This window comes from Scatophagus argus, chromosome 18 (genome assembly GCF_020382885.2).
Source record: "Scatophagus argus isolate fScaArg1 chromosome 18, fScaArg1.pri, whole genome shotgun sequence".
NCBI classification, from domain to species: domain Eukaryota; kingdom Metazoa; phylum Chordata; class Actinopteri; family Scatophagidae; genus Scatophagus; species Scatophagus argus.
Genome location: NC_058510.1, coordinates 13,740,315 through 13,766,759, shown reverse-complemented (window position 1 = coordinate 13,766,759; position 26,445 = coordinate 13,740,315). Strand labels below are relative to the sequence as shown.

Genomic DNA, 26,445 nt, shown 5'->3' with positions numbered 1-26,445 from the left:
CATTTTCTATGTTTTGCATATCTTTAGAGATGAGTCAGTGAAGATGTGCAAATGAAACAAGCTTTTGACGGTTAGGACAGCCCTCCCAACTTCAGATTCTATTTGCATTTTTCAGAAAATGACTTGGTATACAAACGCACACTTTGTGATCCACTAGTCAGAAGGTTGACGGTTTGACCTGCGGCTCTTCCAATCTGAATGTCAAAGTGTCTTTAAGCAAGACACTGTAGTCCAAATTGCTCCTGATGCTGTGCCATCAGTGCGAATGTGTGTGAACGGTTATATCATGGCTTCTGATGATAGCAGCCTCTGTCACCAATGAATGAATGAGTTGTGAATTTAACAGTAGTGTTAAACAGCTTTGAGTGGTCAGTATGACCAGAAAAGAGCAATATAAGTACAGCCCATTTATGAATGAACACTCACATTACATATTGTTTTGATACTTGAGTAAAATATCACTCACACTTCACCTTAAGAAAAATTCTAAAAGTAGGATTTTTGCTTGTACTTTTTATTTAAAAGAGTTTTGAAGAGGGGAGAACTATAACTTACAAATGCAGGTAGTGTAGGCTTATCTCTTTTTTGCCAGTCATGCTTGTTCTCAACCTACCATCATGAAATCATCTGTTCAATACACCCTCCAGTTTTGAGCATGTAAGCCCCCCCCAAAAAGAATCTGCACCGCTTTCTAACTGTTAGGGTTTCAGCACAGAGTCCATCACTGCTTTAGGCATGATTGAGTCACACTGTCACTTCTGACACTCAACTTAAATTACTGGGTATATCAGACACAAAACCAGACAGATGGGAGTTTTCGTCCATTTGTTTCATCATTTTATTTTTGCCATCTCCAGTCAGGTGACAAAGGCCTCGAGTGAACAAAAATTTTGCAACTCTACCACCCTCCCCAACCCGATTGAGTCCCTCAAAAGAAATACACGCCTCACTGCAAATTGCTTCCCGCATTTCGGAGGCCCATACTGCTACACACATGCCTCTCAAAGCAAGATATAACACTCCTTTTGTATTGGGGGATGGCCGGGGCAGCGGGGTGACCCATCGACTGTCCCGGTGTATGAGGGGTGCGAGAGCACAGGACTCTAACACAACCCCTCCAGCTTCTACAGACAAGAGACTGGCATCTTGAGGGTAAATCAATTAAGTTTGTTTCTGTTATTGGGGTAGGGGAGAAAAAAAAATATTCTCTTTTCTTTGTTTTAGAGCTTTGACATGCTGGGGTGGACCTCAAGTGCTCTTAAGCGCTAGCCACCACCATTCCCAGCAATCAGGAGAAAAATGGACCTTTCTGTGCCCAATCCACTCAGGAACCAGAGCAAAGGCCATGCTGGAAAGCGGTACGGCTGTCAGAGGGACAACCTAAAGCAGAATTCAGTATCTACAGGGGCAACCCTCCCTCCCACTGCTTTAACAACTCAAAAACTGCTCCCCATCCCTCTAAAAGGCTAGACCTGCTATATTCAAGAATATAAAAAAATAATCATACAAAAGCTGAATCCCGTTGTTATTTTAACATTCAGGAATGTGAGTGGCAAAACCAACACTTTGAAGGCAAAAATAAGCAGGAATGAGCAACTGATCATTATTTTTGAAGTTGTTTTTATATAAAGTAGATTGTTACCAAACAAAACCTCAGCGATCAGGCAGAGGACCTGCAGCGAGCTGCAATGGAACTTTCCCAACAGCAACGGAAAAGAGAAACAAATTGGGGATGAAAAAAAGATCAATGATGAGAGAAATCACAACAGAATGATTGAGGTTGTCTGGAAGGCCAACGCTTTGGTGACAGAACCAATGAGAATGCAATAGACTGGTTGTGGGTGGTGCTTGTTGCTTGGGCAGCAAAGTCCATCTCCCTATTTGCTGGCCAAGACCTTCGTAGCGACAGCACATTCCTCCCCCATGGCAGAAATCACGGTGACCTGCGGAGAGCCAACAACATGTTCAAGTCAATCATCTGAAACTTTACACATGCAGCTCACACTCACACTCTCCCCGTGCGACACCTTACTACATCAGAACTGAATCTTGTCAGCCTTCAGTAGAGTGAAAATTAGCAATTAAAATTAGCAAAAGGCAAAATTATAAACACATCATAGACACATTTGTGCTTCCTCTCAAAATGACATGTTCTCAACGCTGTCAACAATGTCCAAATTTTGCAGTGTTTTTATATCTGTATAACAATTCAATGCGTTTCCAACCCACTAGTTACACAGGCCTATTAAGTATGTTGTGACCCCCAAAAATAATTTAATGTGTGCGCAGTGGTTGATTATATTGTAAGAAGTATCTGCATCTGATAAAAAGCCCTGAGATTTTCATACTTACCATGAATTCTTCACCAGCTTCAAACTTTGACTCAATTTCCTTGCCGACTTCATTATCAGGGACACGCAGATCCTCCCTGATGTCACCGTTGTCACTCATCAAGGACATGTAGTTTTCATTGATGTTAACCAACTGGGACACATAAGAAATTAGTGACTACATTTAGTTGTACGCAAAAAAGCATTGACTGTATTTTTACAAAAAGGACTGCATCATTTTAGCATCCTCAAGACTGAAACGGAGCATGAGTTGCATTGCCATGTTCTGCAAAAATGTCAATTTAAAATGATTTAAACCAGCTTATTCCTCATGCCCTAGTTTGATTACGTTTAAAGTTGTAAGTAGTCAGAAGCACTTGGCAGACAAATGTATTTTAACTTGGTCACAAGCAGAATTATTCTCTTCTCCGTGCAAATGTTTCAACCCTGACTCCAAAAAAGCTGACACACTAAAATGTTAACAGATTGTATTCCCTTGCATTTCCAAACCCATTTCATGATATCCTTTATCCTTTAAAGTGTTGAACCTCATTCAGTCCCTCACAAGCAAGGATGCCCCTTTCACACCATGTAATGATACCATCATCTGTTTCCAATTAACCCGTTTACCTGTGCGATGGTCCAAACAGGTGTTTTTGAGCATTTCACAACTGTCTTATGCTGCAACTGTCCTAACTTTTTGAAACTTGTGGCTAGCAGAATAAGCACATTTATTTGTAAAAAAAACAATGAGTATGACAAGGTGAAATATTAAATATACCGTTTTTGTGTTTTCAACTGATTATCTTCAAAAAGGATTAGCACATGATCACATTATAGTTTACAATGTACAGGGCATCTCAAAATGTTTTGCTTCTAAACAGTAACTACATACGTCTGACTTTTGACTAATCATAAATGTTGACTATCAAATGTACCCGTGATCACATCAAGCAGCACATTTCTGCGTGACGAATTATGCACAGAGCCTGCAGCTACTAAGTTTGAACCTGAGAAAAAAAGCTGACACACAAGATAGCTGTCATATGTCATATTCGAGTTACGCATTCTTTGCTTAACTGCTGTGACACTTGCATTACAGAGTTTGGACCTGCATACCTGGTAGTCTATCCTCTTGATGGAGGGAACATCCATGTTGTGGGTGGAGGGGCACATATCTTCATGTTTCTTGTTGGTGAAAATGTCGATACCTACCAGGTTAACCTAGAGAAGGAAATGTTTATTACAGGGTGAGATTAAGCATTTAGAAAACATGTCGCAGAATCTGCTGGTAACAAAAGACAAAACACGCTTATGAAATCGGCACAACTAATCACAAACACGTAAAAGTCAAACCCTCTTGCAGAAGGTCAGGGCAAAAATTCTGTCCTGCATTCACAACAGTGTTTTAAAAACTTGAGGACTAGAGGCTAAACCCAAATATAATCGTTGATGCCCATTGCTTGATAGATTGTGACTACTCGTTCTTACATTCTATGTATGCACCAATCACCAACACAAATTCCTAGTAATGTGAAACCTCTTCAATTACATGGCAATAAAGACAATTCTGATTCTAATGTACAGTAATGTATTGTGGCTGTCAGGGGTGAGCAAACCTGCTGTCAAACCTGCACAAGTAATACGAATGACAAATGATCCTGGGATCAAACTAATATGAATAATGCAAGGTGAAAATCTGCTTTCCTTTCTTTTTTTGAACCCATTATTTATACAGTCTGTGGCATGAACACAGCAACAGCCCAGTCTGTAAGCATTGGCCAGCTTGGCAGTAGAGTTTTAGCCACCAGCTCATCTCAGCTCCAACCACTAGTCCATTAGCTCAGTTAGGCAGAGTTAGATGGTGACGGTCAGATCCACCCACATTGGCTCCATCCACCATTATACAGCCTGTGACTGATACACACTGCTGTAGGCACCTGAGTTCACCAAGAGTCTATTTTTCATCTGTTTCCCTGGGCAGACTGTGAATTGTGACATAACAAATCAAAATGTTTTCTCCAATTTAGGAAGCAGGTGCAGATAATTTTTAAAATGTACAAGAATCTTCATTTCACCGTAACTGTGACAAAGTCCCACAGGAGAGCAAAGTACATGTGGGAGCAACCTGGCATTTGAAAGAAAAGATAAGACTGTGCATTACTAAAACACCTCATGTAGTCTGAAGCAGACTGATCTGATATCTGAGATTCAGGTCAAACCCAAGCTGAGCCTCTGCTCTGTGTCAAGCACATATTTGACACTGCTTGACTTTCTCCAAACCCCACTGAAAACTCTAGACTGCCACTTTACAGCTTTTGTCAGTTTCAACGAGCTACATTACCATGGTTTAAGGATAATTTTACCTTGGCATGTCCGTGCTTGCCGGTCTTTGAAGTGGACATCTCCACAATTTTGCAGGGACGTCCCTTCAGCACCACATAGCCGTTCTTACGCAGGGCAGAACACTGCATGGGGTAGGTGGCGGAGGCGCCAGACTCACCAGTCTGGAAGTCAAGATCGGGATCTGCCATGGTACGATGGGTCAGGGCGCTGCAAGAGATATTTACAAATCATTTACCTCATTATCGAGCTGTGATATGATTTATTCTGGAACCACTCACAAATCAATGCCTCAAATTAATGATGAAACATGCAATTTATTCAAAGTTGTAGTGATAATTTCAGTAATGTACCTATAATACCCCAAAACTTAGTTTTTTGGGGATTTACAAGGTCATCACTTGGTGAATTAACAAAAATACTTCAATTTACATTTCATTTCAAAGATTTCCACTTTCATATCTGGATCAACTTTTACAGTAACTTGGTTCTTTCCCCTTACTTTGACTGTTATGCAACCAACCATCGTGGCAAATTATATGTGAAAACGTAATTGGCAATAAAACTATACTGATTTATAGCGCGTTAAATACCACAATAATTTCCCGGTGCCTGGTTTAACTCCAAATCACTTTTGCCTTTTCAGGGCCCCATCGTGCGGTTCAGGTTCTATCTTGCTAATCGATATCGCGAGACCTCAGGGAAAAGTAGCTTACCCATGACCTGCTCCGCAAACGACAATAAATCCAGTCCGAATAATAAAAGTCAAAACTAAGAACATACAGTGACAACGAAATGTGGAAGTAGGGAGAACTAGCGAGGCTCAACACGAGGCTGTGCCACTTTAAATTCACCACTATTTTTTTGGGTTAGCAAACAGTAACTTCAACCGAACTTCGTAACTTATGACCTACATTGGCTATGGCCAACAGAATCATAAGTCGTTAAAAATGAAAACTTCGTGTTTTCAAGGTCCACATGGGGTAATTTTACTGGTCTCACAAGAACACATTAGCTAGCGCAGCTCTGACAAATTAGCGCTAGCTGGCCTGGAGTTTATATGTGCAACAGCGCCAGATAACGGTTCAGAGCCCGCTAACAATAACGTTACATACGCCAACATTAGCTGATGGCATCTTGGATTTTCAGTTTAAACAATGGGCACCAAATTAACTAGCACTGTTAGGATACGATTCTGGTGCTGTGAGGTTTATTCAATGGCCGACATGCGCTTCTGTTTTACAAAAAGCGAATACCGTTATCCGACTGTTAGCTAATAGAATGCTTACAGCGACTCGTCACGCTGGCCGTCCATTCAGCTCTGTCCAAATGCGAGCAGGAATTAACGCTTGGCAGACAACGACTACTGTGTGGGCCATTATGTTTAAACGACCAACTTTAAAACGTCGAGTAAGTACGCCGCAGCTTTTGAACATGTACCAAAAAGGCAGATGTTAGCGTAAAGAATGACAAGTGACTTCCACCGACCGCGCCGCCCAAGGCCGCATGTCCCTTTGATTCAACCTGATAGTGTTAGCTCAAACATGGACATCCACACCCTGTCCTGTGACCGTCTACATCCACCGAGAAACTACTTCCACAGCTTCTGAAAACAACATGCAACTACTTCCCTACCTCTGTATCCGTTATCAGTTCACTTTAAAACCGTAAAGTGCTCAGTTTATACCCCCAAGGCAGAAACACGCGCCATGCCGCACTTACCTTCCACGAAAAAGAGGACCGACAGTGCGCACGCGCAGCTAACTTTACTGCAGCATCCGTAGAGAAGGAAGGGAGGGGGGCGTTTATGTGTTCCGGTTGGAGCTCAGCAGAAAGGGATGCCAGGTCCGAAGGCAGTCAAACATGGCAACCCGTCAGGTCGGTCGTTCTCAGAGACTGGGAGACCTTATTATTATTAATCTTATTTATTCATTTGTTTGTTTATTTTTTTAATACCCCCCCCCCCCCCCCAAAATCACGTCACAAATTACATACTCACACTAGTCAAGGTGCAAGTATCGAATGAATAAATAAACATAAAACAAATTCAAGTATCCAGATGAGTCAGTAAACACGAAGAATGACCGAATTAAGACTGGCGCAATAAAAATAAAGCTATTCTTTCCCCCAGTCCTTTGCTGTTGGTTAGTTTTAGCACAAAGGTGGCCCATAGATGTATCACCTTTCAATATGTCTACATGGTGGTCGTGTTTCTGCTGTCAAGCAACAAGTGCAAAAACAGTGACTCAAGTTGATATTTTACATTACACATTTTTTTTAAAAGGCAACAAGATTGTTCCCTAAAAATGATTCTGTCTTCCCTGAAGGGCAACTCCTGCATATATCACCTTGTTTTGCTTATTAATATATAGTACCATGGCTTTGACCTGTAAATCTCCATTATTTTGACTTACTTGGTGAAATACTGGTCTGGCTATTTATAATATTCTAGTATACAAAGGAATAAAGTTCTGGTCTCATTTCCATTGTTGTCCCTTGTATTTTTTAAAGTCCACTGACCAGATCTGAAGATTAAAATCTTAGAGCTATGGACAACATCATTAAACTAGAAAACTGAAACATATAAGCAACCGATAACTTTGTTTCATGAAAGCATAAATGGTTGGTGGACACTAACTTTCAAATAAGTGAACCTGGTTCATCAAGTCCTGGAACAAGTGGCAAAGACATTAAAGTTTTAGAGAAATGTAGAAAAATGGAGGCAAAATTGCATTAAAAAGAAAGCTTTCCTCCTCAGGATGAACTGTGGTGACCTCTTAACTTTATCTCTAGCACCATCATCAGGTCAGTGTTTTCATTTTCATGACTGAAAACAGAAAAAAAGTCATATTCCCATGAGCCTCAGCTACATTTTTGTTTATTTCTGATTAGCAAAATACCATGTGATGATGGAAGACATTAGCCTCACAGCCTAACGGCGCTATTAACATGATTGAAGATTCTTAGTTTTGGTGCTATATTAATAATAACAGTAATTCAATGATTTTTTTTCTTGATATACTAATATGTTCATCAGCTCCTTTCGGCACTGATGTCAAATACTAATGTTTCATCAGAGACTGTCAAAGAGAAATCAAAGAATCCAGCACACTCTCACGAGTCAAGAGTTCTTAATTTTTTTTGTAGCTGTCAAAATTATTAAATATTGTGCATGAACTTTTTCATTTTATGAATGAGTACAAGTGCCAAAAACTGTGCAGGATTCTTTGGTCTCTCCACATCCTTCACATCTATCAGCAAGACCTCATGATGAAAGAGTGTTGTCCTTCAAATCAAGTATAGTCAAAGAAAGTGGAGCACATGTGTTGCTGTACAAGGAGAGGACATTTATTGTAGAATTTCCAACATCACAGATGTGCGTTACTAGATTGAGGTCGTCTTTTGACTGATTCCAGTGATTCAGACAAGGTGAAAACATACACTCAACATGCATGTCACACACCTGTTTACACACCTGCTCACCTACACACTCAAACACACACACATACACACGCACGCACACACTCAAAGGCAGAGAGCCGTACATACGTTCACAGTCTTGATACAAAAATTGAAATACAAATACAAATAATACCACAATAAAAACATTGTAATTTTTTTTTAGAAATTCTTATAGCTATGTTCTCTATTTTGTAGAAAGACAACTAAGCTTTAATAAGTGAACATTATGTCTCTTATGTCTTTCTCTAAAATGATCGGTAAGATATCATCATAACGAAAAATTCTTACAGTATATATATCTTTTTATCTATGGTTTCTCCAACTGACCCTGCCTAGTGACCTTTATTCACAGGGTGTTGATTAATGCTAACATCCTGCACATGTAAAAGCCTTTAAAGCAGCATCGCTTACACATATCACATCTTTTAAAATCAATGAACAATAAAAGAAATATCAAACAAAAGATGAACCACTTTCCTCTTGTAGCCTGACCACAAGCCCACAAACTTTAAAGAGGAAGTGTCAACTCGCCAAAAAAAATACAAAATGTCATCCAAAGTGAGCCCTGTCCTGCTTGCTCTTCCTACGCTGCTGTGGGTGTAACCATCAACAAAATGCCTAAAATATAAATTTAATGGCGAATGTATGATTATCCAGTGTACAGTCGTGTTTTATCTGATTGTTACTAGTAAGACAAAAGGTAAGATGCTAAGCTAAGTTAATCTTTTCAATTTACAGCTCAGCATTGTGAGAAAAATGTTTTAGGGCTCACGTAGAAAGTTTGACCTTTGCTATCCATCTTCAGTCAGACTAGTCCGTGTATTGCCTTAAACTTCAAATTCATAACATGTGAAAAACAGGCATAACATGGATCTCACCGTGCCAAAATGCACAACCAAGTGAACAGTGATGGACCATGCAGAAAAAAAGTAAACATGGAATGTTAACCAAAACCAAATTACTGTGTAAGTCTTTGCTTGTCTCTTTCAGAAAATGTCCTCCCATCTGAGAGAAACTACAGAACAGATAGATTTACAGAGCTATAACAAAAAAAGCATTATTTTTTTTTCTTCAGTGATCTCACCTGCTTTGCAAAGTCTGTCTTTAACATCAAAGTGAGTATTTACACAGGTGGAGTGTACATAGAACAGCAGGGACAGAAAAAGGTGGAGAGAACAAAGGGCAGCAAAAGTAGAAAACTTCCAGAAGCTGGCAACTACCCTACATCAAGGTCTTCTTGTGAGAAACGATGTGAAGATTCTGTTATTGTGCTGCTATTGCAGCAATAGTACAATATCTACAACCTTACTTCCTCTCCCAGAAATATACCAAGACAAAGTAGCCACAGTAGCTGAAACCGACTGTGCAGCATCTGTAAAATCTCTCACGTCCCCAGTCACACTAAGTGCTTGTTGGTAGTATTTTTTTTCTCTCCTAATGGGGACCAGACTTAGAGGGTGTTGCAGCAGCAGCAGCGCTCAAGATGAGTGTTCACACTGTGAGTAACACCATCAGAGAAAGTAATGATCAGGGAAACAACGTGCCACAGCTGAACAGATTCTGATGTAGCCCCTTGATCATCACACCTGACAGCACAGACACGACGCCCTTAAGGTTTTGCTACAAGATGTTAGTCTAGAAGACGTTCGTTGAGATTCCACTGAGCAGTCTGATCATCATCAGAGGTGATTTACATGATAACAACAACAAAAATCATCATATAATTTGAATTAAACATTTCGCTCTGCACGGTTAAAGTTTGATTGTCCACACTTGAGACGGCTAATTTAGAAATGTGTGAAAAAGGCCTGCGTCCACATTGGGTTGTTTCTGTAGAGATCTCTACTTACACTTGAATGCTTGAATGATAGAAAAATTTATTTTTAAGGCACCTACACACTGTGCAATAACAACGTTATTCTAAGTTCACTGAATTTCACACTGTGTGAGATGAGTCCAATAAAGCCTTGATCACAATCTGTCAGGCTGTGCGATACCCATTTTGAGGAATGTCAGATGGCGTGATGAAGAGCTGTCTGCTGAGCTGTGGCTCTGTTTTGCAAATGAAAACCAATGCAATCGATTTGCGTCACCCATCTCAGGTAATGCTGAGGTAATGTTGAGATCTGAAGCATCACACTATGGCCTGCCTGTGTGTTCTGCGTCATGTGTTGTATTTCGAGCTCACGATTGACGTGACATCACAAAGAGGACCTGACTTGACTTCTTTACAGTGATCATCAAACACCAACACTGTGGATCACATCTGTTCAGGTGTTGCTTCTAAACGTTACTCCTAAACAGTCTGTGACCTGTGTCAGGGCAGACTTATGTTGTTGTTGTTTTCCAAAAGCTCATTCTTGCCTATCCACATTGAAATATTTGGTTTTCTTGAGTTTCTTGATTTATTTACCTTTCTTGCAAAAAGACTGGTGTGGACACACAAGGCCAGTTTGAGAAAAACTTTAGCCGGCTTAGTGTGGTGAAATGAAGTTGCCTGTAAAAATGATTTTGGTTCAGCCCTGAGTGACCTTTACAATGAGAGATTTAAGCTGAGCATGTTGCAACCAAATGCAACATCCACTAGTTGGGTCAAGCTCAAGTTTTCCTCTTCTATTGATGCTACCTTAACTGCCAGCAACGTCTACTCACTACAACACTGCGCCGTAAAAGGTATTTGATTGGTTGCAATAAAGGCAGTCAGAACACCTGCATGACCATCAACAAGCAGAGTAGAATGACAAATCATACTCACAGTGTGAACACCCTGTAAGAAATCATTAATGTGCTACACAGAGAACTTCTCTACAGCTCCCCATTCAATCAAATAGGGAAGTCAAAGGCTACTCGGCATGATGTGAGTGTCCTCTAGAGTCCACACCAAAACTTTCAAGAACAACCACCAGCCTTTACAAACAGTCCACAAAGAAGGCGAAGGCATCGTCCAGCCTCAGTATCTGGAGTCACCCAGCAGGCAGTGACACCATCAATGGTCCTGTAGCGCCCCCTAGAGTTGGAGGGTATCTATATGGGGGACTACCGTGGTTTAATTTGTCCTCCAGTCACTCAATTGTTTGTTCAGCAGCTCGATGTTTTCCTCCACAAACACACACACACAGATTGTATACACACACACACACACTGTTCTCCGGTCATCCCTTAGTCCCTCTCTCCTGATGTCGTGCGATGAGTGAAGAGGAGGGTTGTGGGCCGAAGGAGAAGTGTTACCAGTTCATCATGGAGCTTCTATTGAGGGTCATGAAGAAGACTTGACTGCTGCCTCCAGAACGCACTGAGGCAAAGAACACCTGCAGAAACAAGATGGTGGAGATGAGAGAGTCAGCATATTTTAGATGGATGAATGATACCGGCCTTCTATTTGAATTCCCACAGTGTGAATATGATGCAGTTTATTTATTTATGATTGATGTATGTATGTATAAGAAGCTCATTTCCAAAACACTTGGCAAAATTACCCTTAAATGGACACAACTGATCTGTATCTCTAATGAAAACTGTCCTGTATTGAAAATGTATTCTCCACTATATTTCAAAGTCTAAAGGATCTAAAGGATCTCGTCGAATCAGTTTAAGGAATCACATTCTGTCAGTTAAACTTTGATTCACATTAAATCAAAAATTTAAACTGATCAACTTGTTAGTTTTTTCAGTGTTTCAGATACATGTTTAATCAACATTTATGCATATATAAGTACTGAGCTCATGTCAAGATAAAGGACAAAAAACTTGACTAGGACGTCCCTAGTCTTAATCACTCAGCTAACACAACACCCGAAAAAAACCATCTAATTTTATGAATCATTTGTTCCATGTTTTTAAGTTTTGGTGCTTATTTATAGAAGGAAAGTTTAAAAGAAGTCTGATGCAGAAAGTTTGTATATTTTCACTGAATTTTTGAAGTATTTTGAGAGAGAGGGAGAAACACTGAGGGATATAAAAATACAGGTGTTCTCAGACTCACCTTGTCGTTCCTCTCGGACAGGAACTTCAGTCGCTGAGCTCGCTTGTGCATGAAAACTCCGTCGAGGTGTCCCGTCTCCACGGAGCGGATCTCAATGGCCTTCTCTCCCCAGCCCATGATCTGGTTGGAGTGGATATAGGCTGCAGAGGAAAGGAGAGGGTACACACACACACACACACACACACACGCACACACGCACACACACACACACAGAGGGAGATGATTGGCAGGAGAAGACTCAAAACCAGTCTCACACCCAAGCCAGTCACACAGGGAGGCCTCCACTACCTCACCTCTGGGAGGAGATTATTGCAGCAGTTTCTGACTGATTTGAACAGTCTCGACCTCTGAGCTCTTCATGTGAGAAGAAACTTGTTGGGGTGTTGGGGAAAGAGGCCAACAGTACAGCAACTGCTTGCCAACCGAACTGCTTGTTTCCAATGATGTTGACTGGTTTGATGTCAGTATTTGATTTAAATTCCACATCTGTCCGGGTATAATATATGTAGCGACTGTAGAGACCGTATCATCAAAAACAGAAACCAGAAAAGAGTTTGTGCAGCATTTGGCAGGTTTGTGAAACATTTTGTTATTAACAGTGTATGAATTTTTCGAGTTATGGCTAATAAAGTGACCTTTATGGACCCAGAAAATACTGCCTCTGGCCATCGCTATCAGTCAGGCAGCTATCTGATGAAAATAAGACCAAGTGTGACCTACTTCTAGTAGGAGGGAAGGGATTGCAAGTTCTTGATCATTGACAAAACCACAAATGTTGGACCAATTAGTTTAGCACAATTAAACCCAGTAGTGGAGTAGTGGATCTGTTTCAGGTGCTGTATGGTTGATAAGCACGGAAATGGACACCTTGGACATCTTGCCAAGCCACGGATTAACTGTGAGATAGCAAACCAGGGTAAGCGGTCATCAGAGAGGGTCCAGCTGGCAATGACGTACGCCTCCCTCACTTGGAATAGAACTCTATATGCTTTGTTCGGTTGTTTGCTTCTGAGGAAGGGGATCGAGCAACTGCTTCAGTGTGCAGAATAAACACAGTGACAGTGCAGGTTCTGTGTCTGTCTGGGTGGGGCCTGAGGCCGGGATTGGCTGTGAGAAACTCTGGTCTGACAGAAAAATACACAAAAACATGTTTACAGGAGATGATGTTCACACACAGAACACATACAGTAACCAACAGAGCTTCAGGACACAGACATGGTCACCAAACATACATGATTAATCAGCCAGGATATTGTGCACTGACACCTGAGAATCAGAGCGTGAAGGCCAAATGGAAAAACACAGAGGCTTTGATCGACTCAGATCATAAGATCCAAGATCCATCCTTGATGTGCTCGAGTTTGCTCTTCACGTGTTTCGGCCGAGTATACTAATGAATAATAGATTAACTTAGATTCACTGCAGTCTGCTATGAGGCAAAACTTTGATCTCACTTTCAGTCTGCTGAATCTTACAAATATTTTCTTCGGTTTAGTTTATCTTCGAGCTCATGCCATCAAGAATGAAAGTAAGAATAGAGGAGAAATTCTTTTTTGAAATATTTCACGGTTAACTGTCATACAGAACAAGAGGACAGAGGCAAACACAGCGGACAAACACACAAGCACTCCCCCCAGTGCATCGAAAAAAAAAGCCCAACAGGGATATAGTGTGTAAAAAAAGGAGAGGGTTCAAAGAAAAAGAAAGAAAATGAAGCGTGTGTGTGTGTATGTGTGTATATGGAGATTGTGGTGGGACAGAAGGTGGAGGTAAAGCTCTGTGGGATGTGTTGTTGTCAGCTCATTCAGTAGATGGATGTTGAACACGTGACATTAAAGAAATACATAATAAGTTTTTGTGTTGTTGTACTTTGGCCAACTTACCAGTTCAGTGATGAGAACACTGACACCAAAACTCTCCATTCAATGTACAAATTGTTTGGTTTCAATTCACTTTAGTTTATCTATCTAATAGTATAACAGTTTGATGTTCCTCTACAGTGAGCATTACAACCACCAGTATTGCTGTAGACACATCTGGGGCGCAATTAACTTTCAAATATTAATATTTTTATTTCCCGTCCAAAGCCAGGATACATAAAGGCCCCCAGCAGGTTCTTATCGAGTGATATCATTCAGCATAGTCATACAGCACTCAGCAGTGTCATATTGATGAGTCTGGCACCATACTGTAGCCAACACAGTATGTTTTCATCACTTAACAAGTAAAGTTGAACAATCCGTTCAACTTCCCAAAACCCTGTTGTATTTCTTTAAGCAGTTGATGAAACAGTTGAGACTACAGTGTTGGCTTCTTTTTTGAACGTGTAACTGTAAGCAGAAGGCAGGAGGAGAGAGAGGCGTGTTGCTTTGAACGGAGGAGGAGATAATAGTGAGGGTGGAAGATGATTTGCTGAGACCGCCTATAGAGGTCAGGGGTCAGGGAGAAGCGAGCTGATTGGTTGACGTACCGACGGAGGTGGGCATCTCGCCCCACTGCAGCACCACGTCTTTGGTGATGCGTCCATAGGTGTTGACGTAGACGCCCTCGTCCTCGTAGCACAGCAGCATCTCCATGCCGTCCGTCTTGGGCAGAACCACGATGGCGTGCGGGGTCACCTGACCCTGAATCTGCCGGGGTGACACACGGGAGGGGGTTGGAGGGGGTGAGGGCAGGGGGTTAGGAGCTGCCATGAGCCTACAGGGGACCTGGACCCTGCACCAACCCCACTTCCCCACCCTGAGAGAAAAGAAACTGCTGCAACAATAGAGTCTCCCGCTCCTCAGCCACGCAATCGCCATGGAAACAGACATGAGCACAGCGTGATTCATGACTGCCACAAGCAATGTGATGTGGTCGCTGTGGTTACCGTCTCCTTCCCCTGTCCATCTTATTGTACCCAGACCAGGGTTAGAGGAGGACACGGATTCACCCACCCCACCACTCATTCATTCACTCACTTGTTAACACAGCTTTAGTGTTTTATCCATTCATTTATTTACTGACTTACTAACCAACTCACTTACACATTCATTTACTCACTTGCTAAATAATTTTTTCATTCAGTCTGTCAGCCAGTCAGAGTCACTTCACTATCTATTCACTGCCTTGCTCATCAGCTTCTTTTCTTATACTTCATTAAATCATTTAATCAATAAAGAAATAACGTGTTCTTCACTGGCCATGACACTCGCTTGCTAGATATTTGCTCATTCGTCATCTTGCTCATTTTCCCATTCACTCATTCATTCATGATCTTATTTACAATTACTGATTCACAGGTTTAGACTATTGTTTGCTCATTATCTCTATTTTCATTTGCTCTCACTCAATCATTAACTTACTTCATTTGATCTTAAAATTAACCATTAAATCAAATGTGTCTCTCTCTCTCGCTGTCTCTCTCTCTCTCTCTCTCTCTCTCTCACACACACACACACAGAAACTAACATGTGAGGGGATGTAGATGTCGTAAGGGTTGCCAGAGTCCACATCAATGACATGGAAGCCAACACTGGAGCCGTAGATGACTTTCAACCTCTGTCCTTCTTCTACAGTCAGGTCAACCAGCTGGGGGCGATGCTGCAGGTCAGTGAACGACTGACAGGTGGAGAGAAGAGGGAGGGATTCATTTGAAAACTTCAGGTACACTCAAAATGAAAAACTAAATAAAACTGGCCAAATGCAACTTGAATCCACCAGCACTTCCAACAACATATACACACTGCAAACATAAAAACTAAAAAGTAAACTCAATTGGCAGCTCATCAAAGGCCATTTTTATTCAAATATATACAATCTGTAAATACATACTCAAGTTTTACTACAGATTGAAAAGGTGAACACTGAAGTAACGGCTCACCACTTTAACAATGGGCAACCTTTTAGCAGAGGTGGAAGAAGAATTCAAATAAAAAAAAATACCAACAAAAGTAACAGTAACACAATTTAAAAACACTTTGGCGCAGGTAAAAGCCATATGCTCATAGTTCTACAAGTAAAAGTACAGAAGTATTGTCAGGAAAATACTACATTAAAAGTACTCGCTGTGAAGGTAGAAGGTCACTTAACTCCTAGCCTCCCCATCTTTTCAAGTGCCTTTTGTCATTTAAGAATTCTTTTTGCTCACTCGTTTATTGCTTGGTTGATTTATTTACTTGTTTTTAAGTCTTGTCTGCTATTGGCCTTTCTATGTGTGTCCTGGATTAACAAAGGATACTGGAATAAAAATAAATCTGCATCATGCTTAGCTTACGTTCTCAGAAACAAACAGGTTGTTTATCCCTTTTTACCCAGCTCTAACACCTCGAGCACATTCTGACACATCTTACCTTGAAGGCCATAAACTTGTGGTAAGGTTTAGGTGCCCAGGCGTAGATCTCCACTGAGTTCTTCAGAGCGATCACCAAAAACTTAATCCTCTCATACTTCACTGCAGGAGGAGAGCAGAGCAGCAGAGAAACAGTCAGACATGTGGAGCAGATAAAGCGACATATACACTAACTTGTGCTTAAACTGCAGTTAAAAACACGAATGTACCCTTAAGTTAGTTGGCTCATAGTCAGCCAATTAGTCAAAAGATTTAGGTTTTAAAAGATATAGAGAGGAATAGAGAGATATAGAGAAGAAATCAAAGTTTGTATGGACCAGTAATTTGCCCCCAAATTGCAGGAGAGTGGAGACATAAAGTGGAGACAACACACACAAGCAGGTTTTCATACCGACTTTATAGTGTACGCAGCCCTCCAGCTCCCCAACTGTGATCCAACCCTGTTTCTTTTCCACTTCTGGGTCGTTGTGTAATATCCTGTTCCTCAACCAGGACAGGTAGTAAACACGCAACTTGTTCTTCTTCCCTGGTTAAGACAGGAAAAAAAAAACAAAGACAATGAACATTACTTTTACCTCTCAATGTGTTTTGTACATGTTTTACATATCAGACATTGATGACATTTGTCCAACTTGACATATTATTGCATTAGTGCAGCGTAAAGAGCTGCGTTTCTATGTCATCATGATCAGGAACATCACGTACACATTCAAATGCCATTAAGGACGGCTGCAACTCAAAGAGGTATAAAGTCTGAAAGATCTGCCAAAAATAGAAATGACTCTGTCATGTTCAGTGGCTTGTTTTGTTTTCTATTTGTTCTCCAAACCGGAGGGGAGCACTTGAAAAAAAGAGACAACTGTAACCAAGGGAAACAGGAAAGACTGACGACCAAACAATAAGGAATGAGAGATCAACAAAGAAGAAAACTGAGAATTGGAGCATTCAACTGCTTTTCAGAGTCTTATCCAGTGCGGTTACGTGAGAAAAGAATAACGTTGATAGATGTGATAAACTGCCAAACTCAAAGGCTGAGTGAGAAGAACTGCTGTCATTGGGGGGGGTAAATATGGGAATAATGACTCATTCTCATAATAGCTCAAACTCAGGCTCTCAGGCTCGCTTGTTTGTTCACATGAAATGTGACAAAAAAATTTTAAATTCTGGATCTCAACTCAACCTCACTGGTACAACAGGCCATTCACAACACGTCCATGCTTAAATGTCTTGAGATAAACTGAGCCTCAAAACTCATTTGGAATTTGGAAAAGGACCTTGCACAAGCTGACACTCAAATTGCAGTTAAATGTGATCAGTGGATTTATTGCCAGTTGTGCATGCTGCCCCTCTAATCAGAGTGCAGGGTTTTGCAGAGGCACACCAACCTGAGATGGTGACCAGGACGTTGAGTCCTTCAAGGACGTCCATCTGTTGGAAGCGCCGTCGATTGATCAGATTGTAAACTTTGCCTTGACCGCTTCGATCCAGCAGCATCAGGCCGTTTTCTGTGCCCACCAGCAGATTAACTCCTGCATAAACACACAAATGCCCGGTTTTAACTGCCTGTGCAATTACATGTGATTAATATTATATTTGTGAAAGAGTTTTCTCAACTGTCTCACCCCACAGAGCAGCACACAGGATCTCAGAGTTGAAGCGCTTCTTGTATTTACGTATCTCGGGTGTGTCGCTGTGTGGTCTGATGTTGGTTGGGTTGACATTGACCACCGAGATCTTCCTGGCCTCATTGAGCCTCGCCTGCTCCTGCTCCTGCTTCAGCAGCTCATCAGCTAACAAGGCTACAGCACAGAAAAATACATTAGCTGATGACTGCACTGCAGCCACCAAGTGCAACACATTCAGAGAGAACGAATACCTGAGGCAGAGAGTTTATCATCATCGTCAGTCGGCGAGGTCCCGTACACCCTTGGATCAACGAATGGCGTGAAGGAAGCCTTGGAGCCTCCGCCACTTCCCATCCCGTACTGCAGATCACAGAAACAGAGGATGCAGTCAGTCAAGTTTGTCTGCTGGTTCGTTGGGAAAACTGATCAAAACAGACAACTGCTACAGTAAAGAAAACACAGAGTTAAGTGAAAGCCTTGTGATCATGGTGAGCTATTGAAACATCTGTTAAGCCATTTGATATACATGAGTCTGGGACTCTGACATTCAACAATGTTCTGTTAATTTGTTTATTTCTGTCTCGTGTCACACTAATGAAATCAAGTCCTGAGAAACTATTTCTACTTTCACTTTAACTCCTAGTGTCTTCCTTATTTCATCAGTTATCTGTACTGTGTGCTCAGGGGGCAGGAAACTTTCTGGATCAGAGGCTGGAAAATTGAGAGAGGGTGGGAGAAAGAGAGGGCTCCAATGAGTGGACCAGGGAGGGAAGAAATCCAGTTTGCTCCATCTGTGGGGAAAACACTGAAGCCAAAGCGGGACACATCTAAATAGAACAGGGCAGGAAATTAAAGGTGCCACATGTAATCATTTTTGATTTTCATGGTAAAAGCTGGAACTGGGTAGAGCAGCAAACTGACTGGTCAATTAGGTGATAAGCTGACTGATTAAACAAATATATTCATACTTTATTAATTGTTTTACTCATTACAAAGTAGTAAAACTGTACAAATATATAAATATATATACAAATATTATATTGGCAGCTTAGGTTTACTGGTGTTTGATTGGTGGCTGCTGGTAATTTCCCACCCTGAAAAAGGACCAAACAGTGAGTTGGTGGCAGGTTTGTGGGCAGGTGGGGTGTGACGGGGTGAACAGGGTCGACAGGTGACAGGGTGCCGGTCTGTTGGGATCAGGTGTTGGGGTTTCGGGGCCGACAACTGGGTGCTGCTCCACCTACTTGGGCCCCAGAGGTGTTGCCAGGGGAGACCAGGGGGGAGGTGCTTTGCTGCACCAAATCAGGGAGATTGGCGTTGCCAGGGAACAGATTAGCGTTGCCAGGGAAACCGTTGCTGGCAGTAGAGCTCCGCCTCCGTTCCCTGTGTTTCTGGAGAAAGAAAGAGAGAGGGGCGGGCTGCTGTGCAGTGAGGCTGTGATAGACAGGTCAGGTGACGGAGGGAGGGAAGCTGAATGCTGCTGTGTGTGGGCGTGTTTGTTTCTGTGTTTGTGTTGATTTTTAGAAAAGGGGTGGGTGGTTACCACTGAACCCAAAGGTTTTCAACAGGAGAAAGTACTTCTTGATACATGTAAATATATTTGTGTTTTTTGTGAGTTATTTTGCACATACACAACATGTAGCACACACACACACACTAACTAGGCTGCTTAGGTCAATATGTCTTCCAGCAGGCTGACAGTGATGCTGCTATCCTTTAAAAGCTGCCTGAAATCTATATAATCTGTTGATCTTTTCGAGTGTATCTGAGTGTATCATCTGGGGAATATGTGGGTAAACCCTAATACACTCAAGATGAGCAATCACACCAACATTTTGCGATCAGCGTGTGGTGTTCATACTAGCACACACAAACCAGAACAAAAATGTGAAACAGCGCCGGCACGAAGAGGTGGTGTCTGATGAGCGCCTGAGTGTCAATTTGTGCGAAGTCAGCGAGGCGGTAGTCCTTGGGTCAGAAGTCAAACTGAGAGGCGGCTCACCTCAACCATCATCAGGGTGCTGTCCTGGGAGCTATTTCCATACGAGTCATCATGAGTGTCGTTGTGACCTCCCATCACGCCAAAGGACTCGTTGGTACCTTGACTTGCTACTGGCCTGAAAGAAAAAAGTCATTTTAGTTATTCAGTCAGTTTAGTTATTTTATTGTTCAATAGCTCTTAAATATCTCTTGCTGTTTATCCAACATTTCTCTACTACTTAAGACATTATCCCTGATAATTATATAAATAAAGATTTCAGTCATTCTCTTCATTGCATTTAGCAAATAAAATATTAACTTTAAAGCTCACTTACTCATTAAAAATACAGCTGTACTTTATTCCTGAGCAGTGAAGATTCTGGTTTAGCTGTCACAATATTCACTGCATATTTACATTAGATTATACAGGAGTACCACATTTAGCGTCTAGGATATCAGCTGATCAGCTATCAGCTACTCACATAATGCGTGGTATATCACTGACAGCCACTGTTCCGTCATTAGCCCCGCCCTCTCCCTCCTCATCCTCACTGCTGTGAGACTCCTCACTGGAAGAAGAGTAGTCCGTCACTTTGACAGGCGGGCGGCTGGTTTCCTCGCCCTGCCGCAGCTCTCTCAGCTCTTTGGCCAGAGCTGTCAGGTCCTAGAGGACAGGAAAACAATCAAGGGCGTCTCAAACCAATTAGGATCTTTTCAGGTTTTACTTGAAGAGGAAAAGCTAAAACTCACCACAAGCTGATTTGAAAGAAATTACTGATTAGAAAGTGATCTCTACTTGGCTACAGATAACATGATTTTAAAAGTGTTGTTTACATTGATACAGTATGCAGTAAGAAAAATATGACTATTTTTACTTCACAGGTGTCATTACAGGTTTTATTTTCAAAAAGATGGATGGATTTTGTATAATTTTTCGATAGTAAACAGTCAAGAAAGTTTGGTCAAAGGATGAATCACAGTTCGAGCTTCTTGTTGCATATAAGATTAACATTTGATTAAAGTTTAGATTGACATTGTTCAGCACACAGAGTGTTTTATTAGCTGAGTAAAGTGTTGATTATGGGAAAGTGTAATACCACAAAACAGTATTTCAAGCCATTCCAGGCGAGGGAGGAGGAATATTCAAGATGCTGTTGCACCTCAGCGTCTATGACCGCAAATACCACAGGTGGCCAGATCGTGGGTTCTCCAAACATTTTACCACTGGCTTTAAGCATGTTTTCGATCAAAATCTAAAAGGAAGAAACGTACAGGCTCCCACACAGCCAGTCTATTCAGGGCTGGACATATGGAGCGAAATGCTTCTTCAAACCTGGAGCGTCTGGAATAACTCAAAAGTAAACCCAGAAACCTCTGAATGTTTAAATACATAATATACTGAATAAGGTCTTAAATTAATGTTGTTCTGGCTTTTCAGCTGCCAGTAATTCCATAAAGCAATGAAAAGATTAGTTGAAAAATGTAATTGATCAAAGGTACATGAAACTGAAGACTTAAATTTAGATTCAAAACAGTTGAAGATAGGACCCATACGGTCATCAAGAAATGTTTCCATCTGTGTGAATTTAAATTTAACAAACAAATTTTTTAATCTGTCAAGTGATTAATAAATTAATCAGCAGTACTTACAATATTATCATATGATTCAATGTAAATGTGCCCAGATTTACAGATATACACTGAAATCATTTTAGTATCAACATATTAGTAACCAAGTGAAAGACACAAATTGAAGGAGGGCATCCTTACTGTTTTTGCTATTTATGGCACAATGCAAACTGTAAAGATTCATCTACATCAAGGCCACATAACAGAGTGTTCACTGTGGGGAGGGCAGCAAGACAGTGCAGGTGAAAGAGGAGAAGGGTCAGAGTGCAGGTGCCATCATGCCTCAGTACAGGAGGGAGCGCTATATTGTTAAAGTTCAGGGGAGCCGTGCCTTTAAATTCAGCCTCTGTCACATCTCACTGTTTGCAGCAAAAAAAGATTGTGTGGCGTGTGAAAGGTTAAGTGACAGGAAGTGGACGAGATGGCAGAACTATGGTTGAGGCGGTGGTGGGAGGAATGGGGAGGGAGGTTATCTTACCAACTCCTCCTGGAGAGAAAGGGAGAAGAGATAAAGAGAGAGAGAGACGGAGAGAGTGTGACTGTGGAAATGAAATATGAGAGCAGAGATGCCTGAAGTGATAACAGGAAGTCAGTGCATATACGACGGTGAGATGAAAGGAAGACAAGACTCCTACAGTAACTGATAACCCATCAATCAGCAGCTTCATCCCTGATACATGAGGAAAAAACACCAGTAGAGGCCTTTACTCAATCAGAGAGACAACAGAGGGGAAGGATGGCTGAAAGCGTAAAAGAGCTGAGTGGGGTTTTACGTGCCTGTCAGAACGTATTTGTGGAGTCAGTGTGTTCATGCTGACAGCAAAGGGACGATGTGCAAACACACCTGCTGTAAGTCTTATCTGTGACAGCCATGTTGGAGGTCTGTGGCTCTTCAATCTGTTTTAACGTTTACTTGAACTTAAAAAACTTCTCATGTGTTTTCAAAGGTCTCCACATGAATGAGACGAATGAAGTGAAACCATCAATTCTCACTGGAATTCTCTCATTTTGTCATCAGAAATTTAGTACAAATGCTGTAATCGCCAAAAATATTAGCTTTACAAAGAAAGTAAAATGCTCTCTGGCAAGTGCTGATGTCTGACTCCCAAATACCCATTCAGATATTTGTATTTTTGTCCAACAATTTTGACCAACAACACAAGATTCTGAGCTAACGTGGTCTTGTCGCGCCATGTACCAGTGAACTAATGAAATGCCTTGCAGTAATGCATGTTGCCTAACGATGTTGCATCTCATTGTGGCAAAACTTGACCCGTGTCTTTATTTACTCATTTATTTATTTTTGCAGGATAATACTGAGTTGCTAAAGCTGTCTCATCTGCGTCCCTACTCTGCTAAGGTAGCGGTTTTTCTCATGCAGTGCAGTCTGTCTACGCCCACCCCTGCACCCCTCAGACGAAGAGCTGAGAAGGTTTGGGAACCGATTTGTACTGGGATTGAACAACAACTTTTAATGCATTTACAACTACTCAATACGTGACAATGACCAAACAAGACTTCTGTTGCATCACAGACCTGCGCAGGAAACTCAGAGAATGGACAGGTGAGTGCCAGGGGAAGAGAGGGAGAGGGATCTCACTGAGAGGGGGAGGGAGAGACAGAGAGAGGCGTGAAAGAGGAGAAATGTCACTAACCTCGTCTACAGCTTTCTTATAGCTCTGAGGGACGATGAAAGAAAGGATGAGAAGGGAGACAGTGAAAATGAACAGCAAGATGGTTAATACAGAAAGAAGAGTCACTCTGTCAGAGAGTGTGTGTGTTTACATGATTTCCACCATACTGTACTCACCTTCATTTCATCACCTATTTGAATACAAAAGTTTATGAATCTGAAGTGCAGCTGTCTTATGATCCAATTGTGTGTGTATGAGTACTCACTGCAGGCCTGCTCGGTCGCGTCACCTCTCTGCTGTCATCTTTGGTCTCGTGGGAAGAAAGTGTTGAGCCTTCAGTCTTAATGGCTGAGTTACCTGAATGCACAAACACACGAGGAGTGAGGAGAGTTTTTCACATTTTTTTTTTGTAAAGTGAAAACACTTCTGAAAATTGAAAACATTTTTGGAAAATGGGACCATTTTTGAAAAGCGGGAACATTTCGGAAAGTAATGATTTTAGGAGGGAGAAGACATTTGTGGAAAATGAGAACATCGTTGGAAAAATGACCAATGACATTCTTGGAAAGTGAGGACATTTTGTCATTTAGGAAATTGAAGGCATTTGGGGAAACGTGAGGGCATTTTTGAGAAACAAGGACAATTCTGCAAAATCTAGACATTTTGTGAGGGTATTTGGAAGAATTTAAGAACAATATAGGAAAAAAAAAGAAAGTTTAACCTTTTAGCTAGAGTAGTAGTATGGGCTGTATTCATTTAATGTAAGTCCCTTTTTAATTTGCTAAACAAATGTTATGCAATCATTAAAGATCAGGGAGGCTTTGTGTGTGTGTGTGTGTGTGCGCGCTCGTGCACCTCGTTCGTTGGAGCCTCCCTGGGAGCTCGGGGTGCTGGAACTGGAAGAGCTACCACTGCTGGTCCTCTTCAGGGGTGTCTCCATGGAAACGTCAGTCCTTCGCAGGTCAGGGTTGCTAAGGCAACACAAACACAGCGTTGTCTCATTCATGCGAGAAACAGTTGAAACAAACATTTGTCTGCGTTGTGTGACTATGTACACCATCGCTGTGCATGTGTGTGTGTGTGTGTGTAAACAGAGAACTCTCATTTTCCTGAGACATTTTGTGCCTGTAGCAGACAAAACTACATGGTGAAAGCTGCTTTTAAAGGGAACCAATTGAAACACGTACAGCCATTACCTACATTTGTAAGTTAAAGTAAAAAGTTAGACTATTTCTAGTTTAAGAAACTAGAAAATATTCAAGTGGATCATTTCATTTCATTTCATTTCTAGGGGAGGCAGAAGGCTGACCTGACCACTATGAGACCATTTTAATGGTAACTTCTCTGTTGTGCCTCTGTGTGTGTGTGTGTACCTGGCTCGTATGAGATGAGCTCCAGCCCGAGGTCCCAGGCCAGGTCCATTTCCAGGAGAGTGCTTCCTGACCAAAGCAGGAGAGATGGAAGTCGTCCTTTGAGGAACCTGTGGGACAACATCTGTGTTGTTTAGTATTATTATAATGTTATTATTTTGGACAAAAATTTGGAAATCAAAGCCTCTCTCTATGGGTCTTCCTGGAGATATCTGGGGGTCTCTGGGGTCAAGCTTGGAAACCGCTTTCCTACCTCATACTATTAAGATCCACGAGTCTTTGGTGTCTGGTATTTTAGACTGAACACGCTGGTAACCACAAGATGTGATGTCAGTTTTTCCTTTAGTGTGAAGTGAAGTTTACTGTTTAGGGGACAGAAACATACTAAAATTCTCTTATGCAGTTTTCCCTGACACTCATAGTAATCTGGTCTAACATAATCTGTTCCACTGTTTTTTCTTAGATTGACCAGTTTCATATTGTAAGTATAGATGTCAAATATAACATAGATGTCAAATCACTCCAGGTACTGGAATGCAATCTAAAGCCAAGATGCTTCTGCACGAGTATAAAATGTTTCAGCTGTTTCAATTGTCATATCCGTGCAAATATGGCCAGCTAAAAAAATTGCTTTGCATTTGATCGAAACACACCATCTTACACCAGTCATAATTTGCACCATGAAACTAAACACAAGGCTAAGCTGGCAAATACACACCTGTGTGCCATTGTCTTCATGCAATTTTCAAATGCAGGCCAAAACTTAAGTAAAGTAAATTCTCTCAGAGGAGGTGTACTTTTTAGTGTAATTGGATTGGTTCTGTGCAAATTTACACATTTATTTGGCCAATTATTAACATTTCCCCCTATTGCAGTTAATGGCCTTTGAGATTAAAATCAATAAGATCAGATAACAGCACATCGTGTGTTCTAAGAACAACAGAAAAGATATCAGGAGAAACTCCCAACAGAAATAGAAACTAAACTTCATATAGTCAAGAAAACAAAAAAACAGAATTTAGACTAAGAAAAGCTTCCAGCCACAACACACACACTCAGACAAACAGGTGGTGGCATGCAGAGACCTTGGGGGGCATGTCGTCGTCCTGCCGCAGCCAGGAGCTACGGTCCAACTTGTCGAGGGGGGGCGCCAGGCGGGAAAGGGGCGGGGGAGGAGGGGTGTCGGAAGTGGGGTCGGAGTTCTGCCGGGGCATGGGAGGCCGGGATGGGGAGGGTGACGCCGAGGAGGAGGACACGCCATGGGGGTCGTACAGAGACTGGGAACCTGACAGACCGTGACTCTTCACCTGCACCAGGTGGGCCATCTGGACACACGCCCACACACACAAACACACAAGCAGGAGATAGGCAGGGTTGAGGAAGAAGAGCAGGATCAGGATTTGGGTTTGCACAGTGTGATCAGGATGAAGGGTGCAAGTCAGGAGAAAGAGCGGATGAGGAAGTGATGCAGGAGAAGAGAGAGGAGGGAGAGATGAGCTGAGCAAGAAGGGGAGGATGGTAAGAGACTCAGGCCTCAGGGTGTGTTCACACCAGTCATGTTTAAAAACTGGAACGTTTGTTCCTTTGGCTCAGTTATTTTGTTCCAGTGACAACAATGACATTTCCTCTAACAACCCTGAAAATAAAGGTTTATATCCTCAAGCAAGAGAACTACTGTGTGTGTTTTCTAACAGAATAAAAACACAATGAGTTTGTAACGAATGTTATCACCTTGTGCTTGTAAAGCCGTGCCAAACGAA

At 41.6% G+C, this 26,445-nt stretch overlaps 2 protein-coding genes across 13 annotated transcripts in view; both read right to left on the bottom strand.

Moving 5' to 3' along the window:
* Positions 1–810: 810 nt before the first annotated feature.
* On the bottom strand, positions 811–6,544 carry eif5a (eukaryotic translation initiation factor 5A). 3 transcript variants are annotated; one of them, XM_046371465.1, is made up of 5 exons: positions 6,396–6,544; positions 4,697–4,883; positions 3,450–3,554; positions 2,353–2,484; positions 811–1,943 (listed from the first exon to the last, which is right to left on the bottom strand). In XM_046371465.1, exons 2-5 carry the CDS (start codon positions 4,862–4,864, stop codon positions 1,878–1,880), a joined length of 471 nt encoding a protein of 156 aa, XP_046227421.1. In that variant the 5' UTR covers positions 4,865–4,883; positions 6,396–6,544; the 3' UTR covers positions 811–1,877. The 3 variants fall into 3 exon arrangements, with proteins under 3 accessions (XP_046227421.1, XP_046227420.1, XP_046227418.1); XM_046371464.1 differs by lacking the exon at positions 6,396–6,544 and adding an exon at positions 5,963–6,301; XM_046371462.1 differs by lacking the exon at positions 6,396–6,544 and adding an exon at positions 5,390–5,469.
* Positions 6,545–7,999: 1,455 nt separating this feature from the next.
* The window catches only part of tnikb (TRAF2 and NCK interacting kinase b), a 47,426-nt gene continuing 28,980 nt past the window's right edge, over positions 8,000–26,445 (bottom strand). For 6 of the 10 annotated variants that reach the window (XM_046370989.1, XM_046370991.1, XM_046370995.1 and 3 more), the window contains 16 exons: positions 25,771–26,010; positions 24,689–24,795; positions 24,171–24,286; positions 23,581–23,672; positions 23,337–23,360; positions 20,535–20,716; positions 20,075–20,189; positions 18,324–18,432; positions 18,070–18,246; positions 17,833–17,976; positions 16,839–16,973; positions 16,449–16,549; positions 15,568–15,717; positions 14,588–14,747; positions 12,118–12,257; positions 8,000–11,443 (listed from right to left, as the gene is read on the bottom strand). In XM_046370989.1, the coding sequence (XP_046226945.1) occupies positions 11,360–11,443; positions 12,118–12,257; positions 14,588–14,747; positions 15,568–15,717; positions 16,449–16,549; positions 16,839–16,973; positions 17,833–17,976; positions 18,070–18,246; positions 18,324–18,432; positions 20,075–20,189; positions 20,535–20,716; positions 23,337–23,360; positions 23,581–23,672; positions 24,171–24,286; positions 24,689–24,795; positions 25,771–26,010 (2,076 nt within the window). In that variant the 3' untranslated portion in view covers positions 8,000–11,359. The remainder of the gene's footprint in view (positions 11,444–12,117; positions 12,258–14,587; positions 14,748–15,567; positions 15,718–16,448; positions 16,550–16,838; positions 16,974–17,832; positions 17,977–18,069; positions 18,247–18,323; positions 18,433–20,074; positions 20,190–20,534; positions 20,717–23,336; positions 23,361–23,580; positions 23,673–24,170; positions 24,287–24,688; positions 24,796–25,770; positions 26,011–26,445) is intronic. The other 4 variants (XM_046370990.1, XM_046370998.1, XM_046370999.1 and 1 more) reach the window with 2 other exon arrangements.